This window comes from Antechinus flavipes, chromosome 4, assembly GCF_016432865.1.
Source record: "Antechinus flavipes isolate AdamAnt ecotype Samford, QLD, Australia chromosome 4, AdamAnt_v2, whole genome shotgun sequence".
Taxonomy (NCBI): Eukaryota; Metazoa; Chordata; class Mammalia; order Dasyuromorphia; family Dasyuridae; genus Antechinus; species Antechinus flavipes.
Genome location: NC_067401.1, coordinates 307,929,239 through 307,947,573, shown reverse-complemented (window position 1 = coordinate 307,947,573; position 18,335 = coordinate 307,929,239). Strand labels below are relative to the sequence as shown.

General features: G+C 36.1%; 1 protein-coding gene across 3 annotated transcripts in view; it reads right to left on the bottom strand.

The window, feature by feature from the left end:
• NCOA7 (nuclear receptor coactivator 7) overlaps positions 1–18,335 on the bottom strand; it is a 156,421-nt gene that overhangs the window by 9,325 nt on the left and 128,761 nt on the right. For 2 of the 3 annotated variants that reach the window (XM_051997695.1, XM_051997696.1), the window contains exon 11: positions 11,536–11,683. In XM_051997695.1, coding sequence (XP_051853655.1) covers positions 11,536–11,683 — 148 coding nt within the window. Of the gene's footprint in view, positions 1–4,958; positions 5,210–11,535; positions 11,684–18,335 lie in introns of those variants that run through there. The other variant, XM_051997697.1, reaches the window with a different exon arrangement.

The window sequence follows — 18,335 nt, the reverse complement described above, 5'->3', positions numbered from 1 at the left end:
GAAATTATTAGAAATAATGAATATTACCAGAAATAGTAAAGATACAAGGAAAGAGAGATTTAGAGGGAAAGGACACAAAAACCTAGCTTTGTTTAAAAAAAAAAAATTAATTCGTTCCTCTCACTAACCTTCCTTTCCATTTGAACAAATTAAAAAAAAAAAAAAAAAAAAAGGTCTGAAAGACAAAGTCTTCAATATATTAGCCAAGAAAACAAATTCCTCTATTGGTTACATCCAAAAACATATATCTCTTTCAAGATTTTAGGTCATTCTCCTCTTTGTCAGAAGGGGATTATAGCATTTCATCTTTTTCTTCGTTTATATTAATCAGTTCTAAAGCTAATTTTTCCTTAAAATGCTGTCATAAAAATTGTTCTACTTCTGCTCACTCTGTATGGTTCATAGAATTATTCCTTTTTCAGTATTTCATTACATCATCATGTCTGCTTCATCATGTACAACAACAATTTGTTTAGCCATTCCCCAAAAGAAAGAAATCTCACTAGTTTCTAATTTTTATCTAACATAAAAAGAGCTGCTATAAATATTTTGTACATATAGATCTTTTCTCTCTCATCTCTTTGGTGCATAGGCCTAGTAGTAGTAGTAGAGCTGGGACTAAATATGGTTAAAATATAGCTCATTTTGATATCTTTTGGGGTAAAGTTCCACATTGCTTTCTAAAATAGCTCTAATAAGATTAGCATGTCTGTTTTCTCACAATCTTTCCAACATTTATTATTTTACTTTTTTGCAAAGCCAATCTAATGTTGCTATATTTTGAACCTGATTATTTGTAATTTAGAACATTTTCATCATGATATTAGTTTACTTCCTTCCTAAGATTTTTAAAAATATATCTTGGATATAAGATTTTTATTAAGAAAAATTTGCTGCAAAGATTCAAAGATTTCATTGCATGATATCTCTTTTTAGTTCTGAGTTTTGCTGCTGATATATAAAAATGGTAAAGATTTATGTGGATTTATTGAATATTCTGCCACAATGCTAAAATTATTATCTTAATTTATTTTAGTTGATTATTAAGTGTACCCATAACCTCATTTGCAAAAAGCAATAATTTTTTTCTCTACTATGTTTACTCCCTCAATTTCCTTTCTCATTTTATTTTTATAGCTAGCATTTCTAGCAATAATTAAATAGCATTGGTGATAATGGCCTTCATTGCTTTCCCCTTGATCTTATTTGGAAAAAAACCAGGACTTTCTTTTTTAATGAGGTATTAGCTAGACTTGTTGGAGAGTCACTATCCTCTTTTGGGTTTTTCCTTTGGATATTACTTAAACCAAGGTACTTCTTCATGGTATTCACCTTTCCTTGATTTGCTCATCTCAATTATCTCAGTATCTAAGTTTTTTTTTTTTAATTTCTTAAAAAAAACTGAGTTCCATTTCTTTTCCCTTCCTCCTGTCCCTTCTCCCTTCTTAAAAAAGCAAGCAATTTGTCATCAATTATACATGTGAAATTAAGCAAAACATATTTTTTTATTGGGCGCCCTTTTCACAGCTCTCCCAGGACCTCCTTCTGTTCTGCCTGGAGTCCTCCCCTCTGGGCATTGGCACAAGGACTACTCTAAAGTATGGTTTCCCCCCCCCCTCCCCTCACAGGTTTTAGGGATTACTAGGGCTGGTTTTTGCCTGAGTCTTTTCTCCAGTATGGGCTTGATCCACTAGTGTCTCAATGGAGCAGTCCCCAACATCCTCAGGCTGCTCTTTCTGGCTGGGTTCCTACTGTTATAGTTTTGGGAAAGATTCAGATTGGGCTGGGTTTGGGCAGGGAATACAAGACTTAGACAAAGTTTCTGCCCTCTATGATATACCCTTGATTTGCTTGAACTCCTGAACTTGTCTGTCCAAGTATCTTTGGAAAATTGCAGGGTCCCTGGGTCTTGCTAAGAATTCCTAGGTTAGGTGGGGGAGTCTAAAGGTGATTCTTCTTATCTCTTATGCATCTCTCTTATGGAGAGTGACTGGGGGATAGCTAATTTTCCCCAAATCCTGGCACTTCACCAACACACTCACTCTCACTTACTTTCCCTTTCTCCTTTTTTCCCCCATTCCTTCCCACCACTTCACTCTCACTTTCTGTTTGTCTCTCCCTCTCTCTCTTCTCTCAAATAGCCAAGGAAAGCAGTTTGGAGAAGATTTGCATTAAGGAATTGGGAAGAGGATGAAGTAGTCATGGAGGCAACAGGTGAACAAGGGCAACTGTATCTCTGAAGCAAATTTTAAAAAGTATTTGAAATGACAAAATAGATAAAATTCAAATGTTGTTTACATAGAAATTAAAGAGAATGAAAAATAAAACCTTGATGATTCTGCCTCAGTCAGTAAAATGGTGGGGAGAGAAGCAAGACTTTTTTGCAAAGATCAGTTTCTTGATGATCAACTTATTTTTTTTTTTAAAATAACTTTTTATTGATAGAACCCATGCCAGGGTAAATTTTTTTTTTTTTTTTTAACAGCATTATCCCTTGCATTCACTTCTGTTCCGATTTTCCCCCTCCCTCCCTCCACCCCCTCCCCTAGATGGCAAGCAGTCCTTTACATGTTGAATAGGTTACAGTATATCCTAGATATAATATATGTGTGCAGAACTGAATAGTTTTCTTGTTGCACAGGGAGAATTGAATTCAGAAGATAGAAATAACCCGGGAAGAAAAACAAAAATGCAAGCAGTTTATATTCATTTCCCAGTGTTCTTTCTTTGGGTGTAGCTGCTTCTGTCCATCTTTGATCTGAATTAACTCTCTTTATCGAAGAGATCCACTTCCATCAGAATATATCCTCAAACAGTATCGTTGTTGAGGTATATAATTGATCAACTTATCTTGAGAACATAATAACCAGAAGATAAAAGCAATGGATACAAACTACTTTTTTTCCAGAAGAGTAAAGAGGATGAAAGAGATTAAATCTGAGCAATGTAGAAGTGTCTAAGGAAGTATTTTTTATTGCTAGGAGACCTGAGTTAGTTTGTTGGTTGAATCACTGAAATATATAAAAGAGAAATGATGAACAGACCATAGTCCTGGAAAAGGTGGGAGAAAATGGGGTCAATGATAGGTGGTACAGGAGATAGAACATTAGACTTGGTGGCACGAAAACCTGACTTGAAATCTAGCCTTAAGACATTAGTTATGTGACCAAAAGGAAGTTTGCCTATTTTCTCATCTGTAATCTGAGGTTAAAAATATCTGCCATTCTAGGGTTGTTGGGAGGATCAAATGAGATATCTATAAAGCACTTTGTGAACATTAAAAAAAAATTACATAAATGCTAGATATTGTTGTTGTTATAATTGTTATCAACATTCAAATAATAACATCTTTTCTGAAAATGTAGGGGGAAAGGAGAAAGTTGAGGATAGTTACTAGAGTTTTGAGGAAACCTGATCAGGAAGGGATTCGAACAGATTTATTCTCTCTTCTCATTGAATTAATGGAATAGGTTATCTGGTGTGTGAGGAATAAGGAATTCGGTTATGGGAATGGGAGAAAGAAAAGATTTAGAACAATGTTTATAGGAAAGAAAAAGTAAAACTTTCTGAGGGCCCAATTGGGTCATGTACTATAAATTTTGTTAAATTTTGACTTAATTTTATAACTAAAAATTAATGAAAAATTAAAGTAATAGACCACATGACCAAAGCTGGGTATGAAGTGTGCACAATGAAGATGATATTGAAAAATACTATATTTTCAGTCAAGAGAGCTTGGTTTCAAAATCCAGCCATGCCACTTGCTACTTAAAGGATTTAGGAGAAGTAATTTAACTTTTCTGGACCATTGATTTCTTCTCTGTAGAATAAGGGAGTTGGAGTGGAGGACCTTATAGCTCCCTTCCTGTTCTAAATTAGGATTCTATTGTCTTTTCCAATTCAAGGTTATTGATGGTTTCTCTTGAGAAAATTAAAAGAGTAGCCAACTTTTGCTAAAGATTTTTGTCTTGGAAACTAATTTTGCAAGTGATTGGGCAAGATGTCAACAAGCTGAAAATTTGGTCTGTATAGTTCAAAACCAAAAGGTCAGAGTTACTTTTCTTCTATGTTGAGAAATGCTTTAAAGTGAATGGCATCTCCTATTTTGTATCTGGGTTTGAATTATAAGATCACAGGAAGAACTTCAGAGATCATTTAGTCCAACCCCTTATTTTACATTAGAGGAAACTGAGTCCAAGAGAGCCCTCAATACTACCTCAATATAACCTCAATCTCACAAAGATGCTAAGTGATCTTTTTAATTCAAAACCATCTTTTCCCCATAGAATGTTTAGTTGGGACCTATTGTTTTTCCTCCTAAAAATCGATAGGCATATTGTTAGAAAACAAAAATACTCTCGGTAATATAAAGTTCTTCATTTTACCAGGAAAGCAAAACAAAAAATCAAAAGACCCCAATGTAAGTAACTGTTACTTCCACAGAAATGGTCACAAATGCCTAATGATTTAAGTAGGTATCATGCCAAAACATAAATCAAAAATACTAGTTCTTCCAAAGTTGCATTTCTTAATAAAGAGAACTTAAAAAGAAACAAACTACCTAAAGTTAAACATTTTAAATACATCAGATGAAGTGGCCAATTCCTCCTAAATTGTATTTCCTGATAAAGGGAAGTTAAAAATAAAGAAAACCCCCAAAGTTATGCATTTTAAATACATCAAATGAAGTACCACATCCTGAGAGAGGATTAAAACTGCCAGAGGTATATAGATCAAGTCACAGAATTTAATATTAAACACACTCTAGTTAAGTTTCAGTGCCTTTCTTATTTTAGAAGGAGCAAAAAGTACAAATTGCCAAAACAGATAAAACCACTGCATCACAATGAAATAAAAGCTGAGCCCTTTTAAGGGAAATGGGCTTGGAAACAGAATATTCCACTGTACTGTTAGCTCCTTGGGGATTTAGAAACAATGAAGAGCATAATCTGTCCTACCTTCACAAAAGGCTCCTGGTCAGGTCTGGCACAGTACAGGATCTGAATGTCCAAGGCCATTTGCTTTAGTTTCATCTTCAGGTAGTAAAGGTACGTGCTCTCTCTCACAGCCTCTCTCCCTCTGGAGGGCAAAGACTTTCTCTACCTTCAGAAGCAGTTAGCAACCCAAAGTGACTGCTGCAACTGGAGTGGCTGCTACAACAACTTCTGCTCTATCGAGTTTCCTGCATGAGTAAGTTTCTATTTCCCTTAGGATAGGGTTCACTATTCTACAGGAACACACCCAAATTAGGATTGAGAGTAAACACTCACTTCCTGTTAGATATAGGCCCAAGGCTATAAAGTGAGCTTTCACCTTTCAAACTTAATTTCCTAATTAAGGTTAACAAAACCTCATTGTTTTAATCTTCACCCCATATCCCCTCCTCCCCTTTCTGGTACTTTTCTCAGTCCCAATGCTCACCTGAACTGCTTCACCCCAGATTTTGGTGCCTCCTCCAACCTGATAAGAGGTAATTAACTGCTCTGAGAAACATGTATTTTTTTTTGGAGTCAGAAGACTGGCTTGGCTACTTAGCAGCCCTGTGACAATGGGCAGGTCATTAACTTATGATCCTATGACTTCTTTGTACCTAACATTACATAGAAGAATCTGGAGCAACATGAAGAGTCCAGGCATGAGTCTGATCCATTGAACAGGAATCTTCAATTGGCTGAGTGTTCAGCAGACGGAATAACAGTGTGTGCCTTGGATAACATGCTTCATCTTGTAAGGAATGTATAACCGAAAGGAAAGTGAAGGTGCATTTGATTTCTGAGAAGATGATACAAACAGGGCTTTCCATTGGCAGGCAGCCTGGCAGGTTGAAATTAACATAAAATCGTACATTTGCTGTTCCTCTCAGTGGATAAGGGCCTTTTAATTATCAACTAGTAGTGAATATCATAATACCAACCTAGGTTTCTATTGTTTTAAGGTTTATAAAGCACTTTGCTCTCAGCAATCCTATGAGCTGGGCAGTGTATGTAAGTACCAAGGGATCCTAATGGCCTTGTTTTATTGTCAAAAAGCCATCTAAAAAAGCTAAACTATGTCTGCTATGTACTTGAGATTATGGTAGGGTTCTTGAGCCATCTTTAGTTTACCTCCACTGGCAGGAACTAGGTAATACATTAGTTTCAATGCTAGACTTGAGGTTAAGAAGACCAAAGTTCTAATCCTTCCACAGACATATATAAGCAGTGTGATCCTAGGCAATCCTCCACAAACATATACTAGCATATACTATGATCATTTAATCTCTCTGGGACTTAGTTTCCTTTTTTAAATGAGGGATTTGGACCCTTTACAATTCTAAGGTTGATTAAGCAATTGTATGGAGCAAAAGAGTATGTGTTGGTAGAAGTGAACACAAGATTGACAAGAACACTTGGGTTGCAAATTTGCTTACAAGATAAATGAAACCTGAAAATAACCAAATTGCTTAAAGGGAGATAAACATAGTCCTTATTTGTTTTAGGAAGATCTAACAGATATATGGATCACATACAAAAACAAGTAAGTGAAACCAGGTGACATTTTCTCAAAAAGTCTACGAAATGGAGTGGATTAGATCTTGGGCCTAAGTCACATGATCCCTATTCCCAGAGGTCTACAGGTTACATGAAGTCACATGATCTCAAGGCCTATAGGTCTCTAAAGGTCAGAACCTAAGTCAGCTTCAAGAAGTGACAGTAAGTGACATGACCCACCGGAAGAAGATAACATTGGTGACCATTGGTCAATAAAGGTTACTTCCTTTTTAGTCCATCCAATGAAAAGACTTGGGTTTTTGGCTATTTAACCAGCTTTACTATTTCTGGCTTGTCAGATCAGGTACAAGTTAGGAATTGGGTTGCCTCCTGGGGGTGCTTAGGTTTTTCCCTGCAGGGACTAAATAAATGCATTCTCTTTGACTCTGAAGATATCTCTGATTGGTTAAAGATGAGGGGATCTAGCATCCATCCCATACTGCTTATGGGGGGGCTCAGCCCAGGATCTGTGGCTTCCCAGAGAGAAAGCTGGGATTCTGATTCAAGGCAGGTGCCAGGTTGGGTTTTCTCTGACCGTCCTTGAAATCCGTCTCTCACCTTCTTCTCTGGGACATATGGGCCTAGGAGAGACACTCAGATACAAACATAAAGCAAACACAAGTCTTCGAAGAAGCCTGAGGGCAAGTGAACAGCCAGGTAACTTATGTGCCTATAATCCAGGGGTAGAAGGAAAAGGGGGAGTGGAGCTGCTCTGCCCAGGGCACTGTCTGTATCCTTGGGCTGTCCTTAGGTGGCAGTTTGCCCTAGGATCACCAAGGTTTGGTGATCCAGTGTAAAGGGTGAGCCAGAAGGAAGCCCTGATAAATGACACAGAGCAGGGACCCCTTGGTTGGCTGGGAAGGAAGGAGACTCCTTTCAGGCTTTATGGTCTGAGTGGAGAGGCCGGCTCTATGTATTACAGGAGATCAAGCTATGAGATTGGATGCTTTTCCCAGAGAGGCTTAGTGATCCAGCGTCAAAGAATAGCCCCTAGTAGGGAACCCTGGGATCATCTCTTTTTTTTTGGAAGGCAGGGAGCAGTCCAATTCAAATCTCTGCACTAAATTAGATACAATTGTTGTGTCGGGGGAAATAGGGAGACAGATTCAGACAGAGACAGAGACAGAGAAACACAGCATGATGAAAACAGGGGAGAGGAGTAGGTTGGGACAGAAAGGAGCAAGCTCCTAGTGGAACTTGCCATTTGTCAGGGAAAAGGAGACACCCCATGAGGTTGGGGCATGTTCTTGGCTGGTGGGCTGATCCTGAGAGGACAAGACTTAGCTGTGATAAGTGGGGTTGGGAAGCTTGATGGAGTTGGGAGAAATGTCATGTGGAGTGAGGGAAGGGGTAAGGGAAAGATCTGTCAGTTTATAAAAGGTGATCATTTAACTCTCCCTGCCACACCTGAATATGATGACAAATGTGATCTATAGCTTTCTTAAAATACTTAGAGCAGAATTTTAACCTGATTTGATAGGGTTATTTCCAAAAAGTTTATATGGACTCTTCAACTGGAGGAAGTTGAATTAATATTTTTTAAGAATGAAGAAATTAATGTTAATTTTGATTAACTTTTTTATGGGAAATTAGGATATTCTATATTCTATATGACTTTTAATTGTATTGAGTCATATTAAAATTGTATCCATTATTTAAAGGGACTCTGAGAATAATAGTTTTTGCTTTTGTCACTTGTTTCTGTTATGGACAATATGCAATTTAGAATTTTTCTACATAGTGAGCATTTTAAAAGCAAAATGATTTGTGTAATGTTGAACTTAAAACTATCTATTTAGATATGAAAGATAAGCTGTGAACTTTCTAGGATGAATCTCTTATTGTTATCAATGTAAGGTCATAGCTAGTACCTACTTAGGATATGTGATCCTTGTGAGCAACATTCATCTCAAGCTTTGAAAATTGCTATTAAAAATGAAATCTTTTGGGAGTACAGCTGATGTTTATTGGAGTTTTAAGTTCAGGTATGACTGTCTGATAGATCATCAAGCCAGCGATCCACCATCTGTAAGGAATATGCCACAAGCTACTCAGAAGAAGTTGTTACAGATGGAAAGTAGTATCTGGGAAAGAATTGAGGATGGTGTTGGCCTCTGTCGAGGTAGGGTTTTTCTGACTCAGTTTCCCAGTGGTATTGTTTTGATTAAGAACTCACTTGATTATTCCTGAGTCTGGATTAAGGTGGAATTATTAAACCTGGAACAATTACCTGAAGTAAAATTGAGTTAAGGATAATTAATTTCATATGTGCTCTCAGGTCAAGTCCTGAAGGACCAGTTTTGATGCTATTTAAATCATGTCCCTGCTTTTTCCTCTTATAGCAAATTTCTGTAATCAGAGCAAGGGGTCAATGGAAGGTATGAGGTTATAGATGATATTTTGATTTGCAGCCCAGTCCTGGAGGATTCTCTGGTTGCTGCTATATAAAATCTCTTGCTTTCTGAGGCTAAAGTTTCTTTGTTTGAAGACTCACTTTGCCTGAATATTTGGGGTTACCTCCCACCTTTCCTTTTGCTCACTGGGAGAGGAAGCAGATAATCTTAGCACGACCAGATTAGGCCAAGGTTTTTAGGAACCTGAAAGCTAAACTAATTTCCTGTCTACAGTTGTACATTGATGGAAGGCAGGGCTAAGTCCTAGGGGTCTCTGGAACCATATCTTAGATCCCTTGCTTACTTCTCAAAGATCTATACCTATTTCAAATACATTTTTCATGTTTTGCATGATCATGGGGGCTATGTGGAAAGAAAGGGGATTTTTGAAAGCCAAACAATTCCCTATTAAGTATGCAGGAAAAACAATTACTAAAAGCTGTTCATGAACCTAGAGAGATTTCTGTTGTTTCCCAAAGAAAAGAGAATTTACTTCAGATGAAGGGAAACAGGCTTACAGATCAGCTGCCCATCCTGCTGCCTGTTTGCCCCTGACTATGGCACCTTTAATTCCCTCATCTAGCTCCCAAGCAAGTAAATTCTGAAAGGACTGTTAAAAGGGCCTGCATGTGTGCCCCTTGCAGGGGCTTCAAACTGCTTTTATTTTTGTTAACACCTGTACTAATTGGATAAAATTATTGAGACTAAGGGATCTAGGATTTTATTTTTGTTGTTGTTGGTTTGTTTGTTTTTTATTAAAGGAGATCATACTCACTGAAGGGCACAATGTTCCACCCATTGCCCCTACTCCTTTGAGGAAATAAAAGAAGGAATTTGGGGAAAACATTCTTTGATATTTATCTTAGGAAAAACTGCTTGTATGAGAGGCATTTATGATAGCCTCATCTCCCCATAAGTCTTCCTCTGGGTGGAGCTCCTGATTACTATCCTAATAACCTCCATATTAACTATATTTTTGTTTATTATTTTTCTTTTGCTCATATTTGGTCCTTGTATTTTTAATCTACTTGTGAGAGTTGCTTCTTTCAGATTCCAAGTCATGAAATTCCAACTACTTGGTCAATCCAAATATCACCTGAAACCTGGTTCTGACACTCAGCATCAAACATTGCTGACACCGTCTACAAGTCACTTGTCTCCCCTCCTCAGTCTGTACCCCACTGGACAGGGCTAGCTCTATGTCCCTTATCAAGTCTGAAGCAGCTCCACAAGATGAGACCTTTATCCCTTTGTCCAAATGAATCTGGGTCTGGACTGCTTGAGGTGAGAATGATGTGACAATGGCCCTGAGGCTCCTGGGCCTCCACAGTGTTGTAGTTCTATGGATAACTTGCTGCCATATGCCAATCTGTTGATCTGTGATGACTGGGTTTCCAAGACAGATAGTAGGAGTTGGTGGAAGTGGAGTCTCTGATTCCTGCTCATTGCTTTAAGCAGCAATATCCTGTCAACTGCTTGCTTATGCACTTAATCATTAGAATAGTTCAAGATTTATTAGCTAAAATGGCTCCTGAAAGCTTCCACTGATATGTGGGTATTGATTCTAAATGGTAGAGGGAGGGTTACAGTTAGTACTGAAAAGAGTGACCAGTCTGAAGGCCCAGATCACAGTGATGCCCTAGTGGAAAAAATATCAGATTTGGTGTGAGAAATCTCCAAATGGATGAAAAAGAGCGGGGTGAGCGAGACCAGGTGAAGTTTTCTCAAAAACTCTATGAGATGGAGTAGAACAGACCTAAGTCATGTGATCCCTATTCCCAGAGATCTGCAGGTTACAGGAAGTCACACAATCTCAAGGCCTAGAGATCTCTAAGGTCAGAACCCATGTCAGCTTCAGGAAGTGATGTGACCCACAGGAAGCAGACAGCATTGGTGACCATTAGTCAATTAAAAGTTACTTCCTTTTTAGTACTTCCAATGAAAAGACTTGAGTCTTTTGCTATTTAACCAGTTTTACTATTTCCTGCTTGTCATGTCAGGCACATGTTGGGAGTTGAGATGCCTTCCCGGGTATGCTAGGGCTTCTTCCTGCAGGGACTAAATAAATGCTTTCTCTTTGTAACTGAAGATGTCTCTGATTAGTTAATTTGGGTAAAGTGGTTTAGCACTCTTCCCACACACAAGGAAACCTGCACATCTATGTCACTGAGAGTAAAGTATCACAGACTAGGGAACAGGAATCTTGACTGCTAGATACTACAAGGGATTAGATGCAAAGGAAAACCACATTTAAACATTATAGAAATACAAGAAAGTTCAAGGTCATTCAATTCAATAAATAACAAATTTGCTTAAATTATAAATAAAACACCTTCTAAAGTAAACTTGGGAGTGAGTTCTCATACTTTCTATACTAAGAAAGTAATAAGAGACTCCTTTAATTTCCTTTTATTCCTCAACTAAAAATATATATATGTCTATATGTATTAAGTGTTTGTGTATATGTATATACATATACATACATACTATATACAAATATTATGATTATGAATATACATGCATGTGTTGCTCCTGGAAAGAGGCTGGCTACAGAAATCTGTTTGCTTTTCTGCATTTTCAATGACAGCTGTAAGATTATCGTGTGCACTCACCTCCCAGCTCTTAGCTGTTGGCTCACTGAAAAAGTTATCGACCATATTCAACTCTTCCTTTTCTACCACGACAAACCCTTGTTCTTTGGCATCTTTTCCATAAACTTCTGGAGAGCACTGAACAAAGAAGGTATACAAATGATCTACCCTGAAAAACACAGAGGAAAGGAGCACAGTTTAGTGACCAGATATTTTAAAAAATTAGAAAAATTTTGGGGGGGCTGAACTCTGTCATTCTTCTGCTAGGTAAATCCATTTTGCCAATTAGGAAATGAATTATTAGCTCTATCTGAAACTTTTAAAATTTTGAAAACAAGACAAATGACAGAAATCAGAATAGATGATATACTGCTTAAAATTTTATCTTGTGGTTTACTATTGCAGGAGAATGGCACCACCATTCATCAGCCCTAGAAAGAAAACCTGATCGGCCACATAATAAAAAGCTGGAATCCTCTAACTCTTCACACCAAATGTAGCTTGTCTTCCATGAAAGTGAGAAGCATGATCTGAGCAGTAAACAAAGAGATCATACTCAGATAAAAGGCTTTCTGTGGGTCAAGTATATTATCATTTTCATAAAAAGTTTCTGATGAAGAGAATGGAATGAACAATATTAGAAGACATTTTATTCCAACCATAAGAAAGGCATTTTAACTTTACTGTGAAATAAATTTAATTCCTTTCATAGATTATCCTTAGCTTCTAATTTTTTAATTAAAAAAAATTTAACAAAATCTATTTTTTTCTTTCCATTGGAAAAAAAAGAAAAATAAAACTGTTGGAACAAATATGCGGAGTCAAGCAAATCAAAACAAATCCCCACATTGGTCACATAAAAAAATGTTTTTTATTCTGTATCTGTTTCCATCTCCTCTCTTATCCTCAGAAGGTGGGTAGCATGTATCATCCTTGGTCCTCTGAAATGATGGTCCTTGAACTGATTAAGGATAGATCAGAGTTGAACTGCACTTCAAAGACATTTTGTCTTTATAATACTGTAATTATAAATTGCTGTCTTTCTCTTTTTTTTTAAATGAGGCGGTGCATTAAGAATATGGAATAGAAGGAAATGGAAAAAGTTTAATTCATCCTGGAGTCAGGTGACTTTTAAGTTCATTGTAAGCTTTTTACATAGAAGACATTTAGTAGAATTTCCACTAGAGTGATGAAAGTGGTGGTGCTGTCTCTCTTTTAGCGTCATAGGTTTTAAGAGCTCGAGAGGATAGGAAGGATTTTAAATGTTAGAAGAGCAGCTCCTGGCCACATCATTAAAACTATCTCCTAATGCATATTTAATGTCTCCTAAAATTCTCAAGGGGAGTTCTACATCTAATAAAATATAAAGTTTGACAATAACTAAAAATATTTAAGTGAAGTGAAGAATCTAAGAATTCTCCACCTCTTCCAGGATTCAGTAAAGATATGTCATTGACCTGGAATTATTCTTTGATTTGGCCACTGTTAATGATATTGAGGACTCTTTTATTCTTTTTGCTTGTCCTTAAAAACAGCTATCAAAAAAAGGCAGAAGGGTAAAAATCAGGAGTTAAAGAGGAGAAAAGGTAGAAAAAGAGGTCTTTGGTATTACTCTTAGTTGTGCCTGTTCTTAACAGACATTACAAAATAGAGCACTGTGCTTTCTAATCCTTGGAAATATCCTACCTTGGTAGAAACATCTAATTATCTTTCCAAAAATGTCTGATATAAGGAAGTATCAGTTTAACAATGATGTGCATTACCTTTTCCTATGTTCAAAGGCACAAATTCACATCTAAGCAACTTTAGGATTATAGGATCATTACTATCTAGAATCACTACTGGAAGGAAAGACCTCAAAGACCAATAGTCCAAACTCATCATTTTACAGATGAAGAAACAGAGGTGGAGGAAGGCTGTATTTTGTCAAGATTACATAGCCTTGAGTGATACCAGTGGTGCTAAAGTAATACCTGTAGGAAACACTAGAAACCATTGGCAAGCTGAAGCATTAAAAAAAAAAAAAAAAAAAAAAAAGACAAGATATATGTGATAGGAATAGTTCCATCCTGTCATAGGTAGCCTACTCTAGATCTCTAGGCTCAATTAGAGAGAGTCAAAAATAGTTGCATCAATACTAGATTTAAGAATATCATCCATCAGAGCATTGCAAATCATTTTAAAGACCAATTAATAGCAAAGACAGAAGTGGTATCATTAGGGTGGAATAGAAGATGATAAATTTCTGAAGAGAATTAAGAGAGATGGAGAGATCAGAAAAGCACATTCTGAAGTGGGCAACCCAGAAGTGAGATTTATGTGGTATATATAATAAACTCTAAGAAGTACAGTGCTTCTTGTAACATATCTATTCTTGGCAGGAAAGCCAATAGGGGGAAAAAAGCATTACAACTCAATTGATAGCAGGGCTACTGACTTGTAAGTCTAAGCCCTTTGAGTAAACATGGTGAAGAATCTCTATTTCTTCTCCTTTCTCATATTTCCCTCCCAATATTCCAGGATGGTGATGAAGCATTTTTAAATTTTAGTTCAGAAACAGATTTCTTTCACTTCTAAAACTGTGTTTCCTTAATTTGCCCATTATCTGATCCTATGATCTAAAAAGTGTTGTTTCCCAGTCTGGCCTATAGATGGCCTCAGAATCCAGGTTTTAAGCAGTCTACATTCCCGTTTGGATTCTAATAGGCAACCTGTTTTCTTAAAATAAGCTAACTAATTTGGATGTCTCCTACTTCATACTACATTTCTAGGAATTTGTAGAACTACTAAATGACCTATACTTCAGGGGTAAAAACAAGAAAGGACATATGTGTAAATACTATGGTTGAATTCCTGAAACCACACACTTTCATTTCTAGTGCCTGCTTCTCATCTTTGAGGAAAAGATTAAACAAGAAAAATAACTTACATTTTTATAATATTTTTAAGGTATGCAAAGTGCTTTCCCCATAAACACTTAAAAAGAAGTCAGTGCACATGTTATTGCTCAGTAGATTATTGCTCTGCTTCAGAGCAACTTTTGTCTTTGTACCCTGATTCCTAACACGGTGGCATTAGTATCCAGGTCCAGGGACTCCATATATGTTGGTGGTTAATAATAGTAGGAGTTAGAGCTAGAAGTAACATTTTTTTTTTTAACCTGGGCTAAGTGGCATGTAATCTTCCTCATCAAGGGGCATGCAAAATGATCTCAAATAAACTTTTCAAGGTTAATTCAGTTGGGGGTGTGGGAGCAATCTTAGTAGCCATAGGTGGAAATTCCATGACACTGAGGCTATGGGTTGAGCATAGGGCAACAACTCACTTGTGAAAGAGCCAGGGGTGTACTGGTAAATGTTTAACTAGTAGCTCTCCAAAAAATAAATGTGCATGACATATTTTTAAGTTTAAACTGAAATATCAGCATTTTCTCTATCACATTCTTAAGTCTAAAAGTCAATAAGAACAATAAATTAAATCTTGATTTGTAGCACTTGCAGATTTCTGTATAAATGTTCACAGTGCAAATGTAACAACTCTCTTTCTAGAGTTTGTTTAAGTTGGTTCCAGAACACACTTGGGTATAGCCCACTGGTGGAAGTATACCATCTTTCCATTTTAATTATTTTTGTTAAATAAGAGCTAAGCTCTGTAGTTTCTATGTTGCTGGGCAAGTACCTGGGTACCTTAAATACACCTTTGGTGTTGTGTCCATCCTATCATCCTGTTCTCAGCTCATAATTATGAAGGTGGTCAAATCATTTATCCTTCTCAAACTCTAAGGTTAGCCAGAGCTGGGACAAATTATATTAGGACAAAATCCCTCATGGGAAGGTCTGCATCTGTATCGTCTCAATAGCTACCCAATGAATTCCTGACTCCCCTACTCACCTCTCTTTGTTCCTATTTTAATGTTTTCTCAACCTTAACAGAGAGCTCTAATTTATGCAGAGCTGCTTCTTCACTCAGTTTTAAAGAAAAGGTATATTTCTTTCTTTGGATACAAAAAATTTGGTAATTAAAGTTTGTCCTTTGTTCATGGTCAGAGCTACTAGAAAAGTTAGGCAACAGTGAAAATGGCCTGGATGTTGTATAGTCCTAGTGTTGATGATCTGTACACGAGGAAATATTTTATTTCTAAACTTGGTAGCTATATTGGCATTTCATTCTGTAATGAAAAGAACTTTAGATTTGAGAGTTCAAATCCCCACTTACTAGCTATGATTTTGGGCAAAGCATTAAACCTTTTTGAGTCTATTTCTTTATTTATAAAATATCAGGATATAAACATCGTTACAGCATTGTAGTTCTGAATAATATGTATAGTACTGAAAAATACCTTAAGAATCTGACTTATTAACTCTCCCCCCCACACACAAGAATTATATAAGATTTCTGTGATGTTTAATACCTCATGGCTATAGCATAAGCAAATGACCACACATTCTAAGTATCTCAGAATTTCATCTTTTGAAAGACTTAAGTGATAATGGAGGAAAGGGGAAAGATCAGTTGTCTGTTCCAAGAATTACAAAGTAGGTCACAATAGTGACATGATCTTTATATGGATTAATAGTGAGATTATGATCTTTATACGTTAATGGTCAATAGATGCAGGATAGGAAAGTTAGTTTCTACCTCAAAGTTACAGAGTTTATCTATAATTTACCCAACCTGATATTATTAAAAAAGAGGCTTGTACCCAAACTGCCCACTAAGTAAATTTGAATCCTCAGATAAATTCTTAAGAGAGCCAAAAATGACTTTATAGGGCCCTCATTATCCAGATGAGAAAATGGAGGCCCACAGAAATTATATGAGTTGTATAAGATCATAGACAATAAGGAGTAGAGTTAGAATTTAACCCATTGTCCTGTGGCTCTGAATGCTGCACTCTTTCCATGACACTACAGAACATATGGTGATTAAACACAGTCTAAAGAAATAAATTTATGAGTTTATGAAATAATACAATGAACAAAACTGGATAAATGATCCTTCTAGAAGATATTTATGGCAAAGTAACTCATCTTGGTGGCATAAATTTTCATATAAATTATTGGTGTAATATTAGATTATATTTATTGAGGATAAGAGATGATATCTTGTTTCATATGTAGCATTCCTAGAATCTAATACGATGCAAGACACATAGCTATTTAATAATTAGAATTTTAAAAGTAAAGTTCCACGTGTGCTTCTAGAAGATGTAATCTGATAATGCCAAGAGATGCTACTTTTGAATAATTTTATGAGTGTTCCTTACAAACTTCTCACAGATGCCCAGTCAGGATAGTAATGCCAGAACAGTGGTCGATCTTAGACTGTAAAATCATATTACCAATACCAAAAATATCTTTACTGAGTCACACATCTTAAAGAACTGACCACATACCTGTCCTGTGCAGATAAAAGGTTACAAGTGTGTTTGAAATGATATTTATGCAAAGGAATATAATGCTTTACAAAGTGGAATTGAGTTTAACCATAATTTTGCATTCTTATTTTTCTCAGATATATCCAAAATCTAGGTGTATAAACACCAAATATTTAAGAACTGGTTAACAAAATTGTATATGTTAAAAGTATCAATTTGGAGAATGAAGCAATACTATTATCTGCTGTAGTTTTGCATTTATAATAATGGAACATATTTACATAAAAATCAAATGAATCTTCTATTTTGAAAGGAATCAAGCAGAGCAAACCTAAAATCAATTTAATATTTGCATAAAATATTAGACAGATTGCAAGTGAGACAATATTTACTCAAATAGTACTTCTGACTTGAAAAAACATAGTCACCTAGAATATTTTTCTTTTCAATCTAGAATCATAACTTTATTGTTCAGTTGTATTCAATTCTTTGTGAACTCTTGTGGAGTTCTCTTGACAAGGATACTGGAGCAGTTTGCCATTTCCTCTTCTACCAAATGAGAAATTAAGGCAAATGGGGTTAAGTGACTTATCCAGGGATATAGTTAGTAAGATTCTTGAGTAGAGTCTTCCTGATTACAAGCCCAGCACTGTATATATACTAAGCCAACTTGCTGCCCTACAACACAACTACTTCAAGCTAAAAAGAGCCTCACAGGGAAACAATTTTAGAGTTAGAGACTTTAAAAGCCATCTAATCTAAATACCCAATTTTACTTGAAGAAAATGAGGCCAGCAAGGTTTAATTAGCTTATTCAAGATTACACAAGTAACAAATAGAATAGTTGGAATTTGAACTTAAGTCTTTAATTTCAAATCCAGAATGCTTTACACTGCTGTAGAGTATTGAGTTTTAACTCTGTGCACCATATAAGAATCTCCTGTAGAAGGTCTATACTATAGTCAATACTACTTGATTTAGAATTTACAGATAGGTAGCTTGTATTTGAAAGACATTTAGCATCTAAATATGGGTTGTCAGTAGTCAATTATATACATCTTGTTTTCTTATAATGGCCCTTTTTTCCTTAAGCAAGGAAGAAGAAAGAGAAGGAGAAGAAACTTCAAGAAGAATAGGAGGAGGAGGAGAAAGTGGAAGGAGGAAAAGGAGATAGAGGAGGAGGTCAGCTTACTTATTCAACCACTATAACCAACTAATTCTGCTGGGATTAAACATTGATACACAGTTTGGCAAGTTGCATATATCACTATTCTTGCTTAAATCAGTTAGACTTTAAAATAAATAACTAGAACATCAAATTAATTCTTGAGATTAAGATATTATAGATGATTAAACCAAAGAGGGAAGAGGGGAAAGACTGACATCTAAATATAAATTATTGCTTCTTTCAAAAAAAGGTGAAAAAAGCTATAGCACAGCAGCT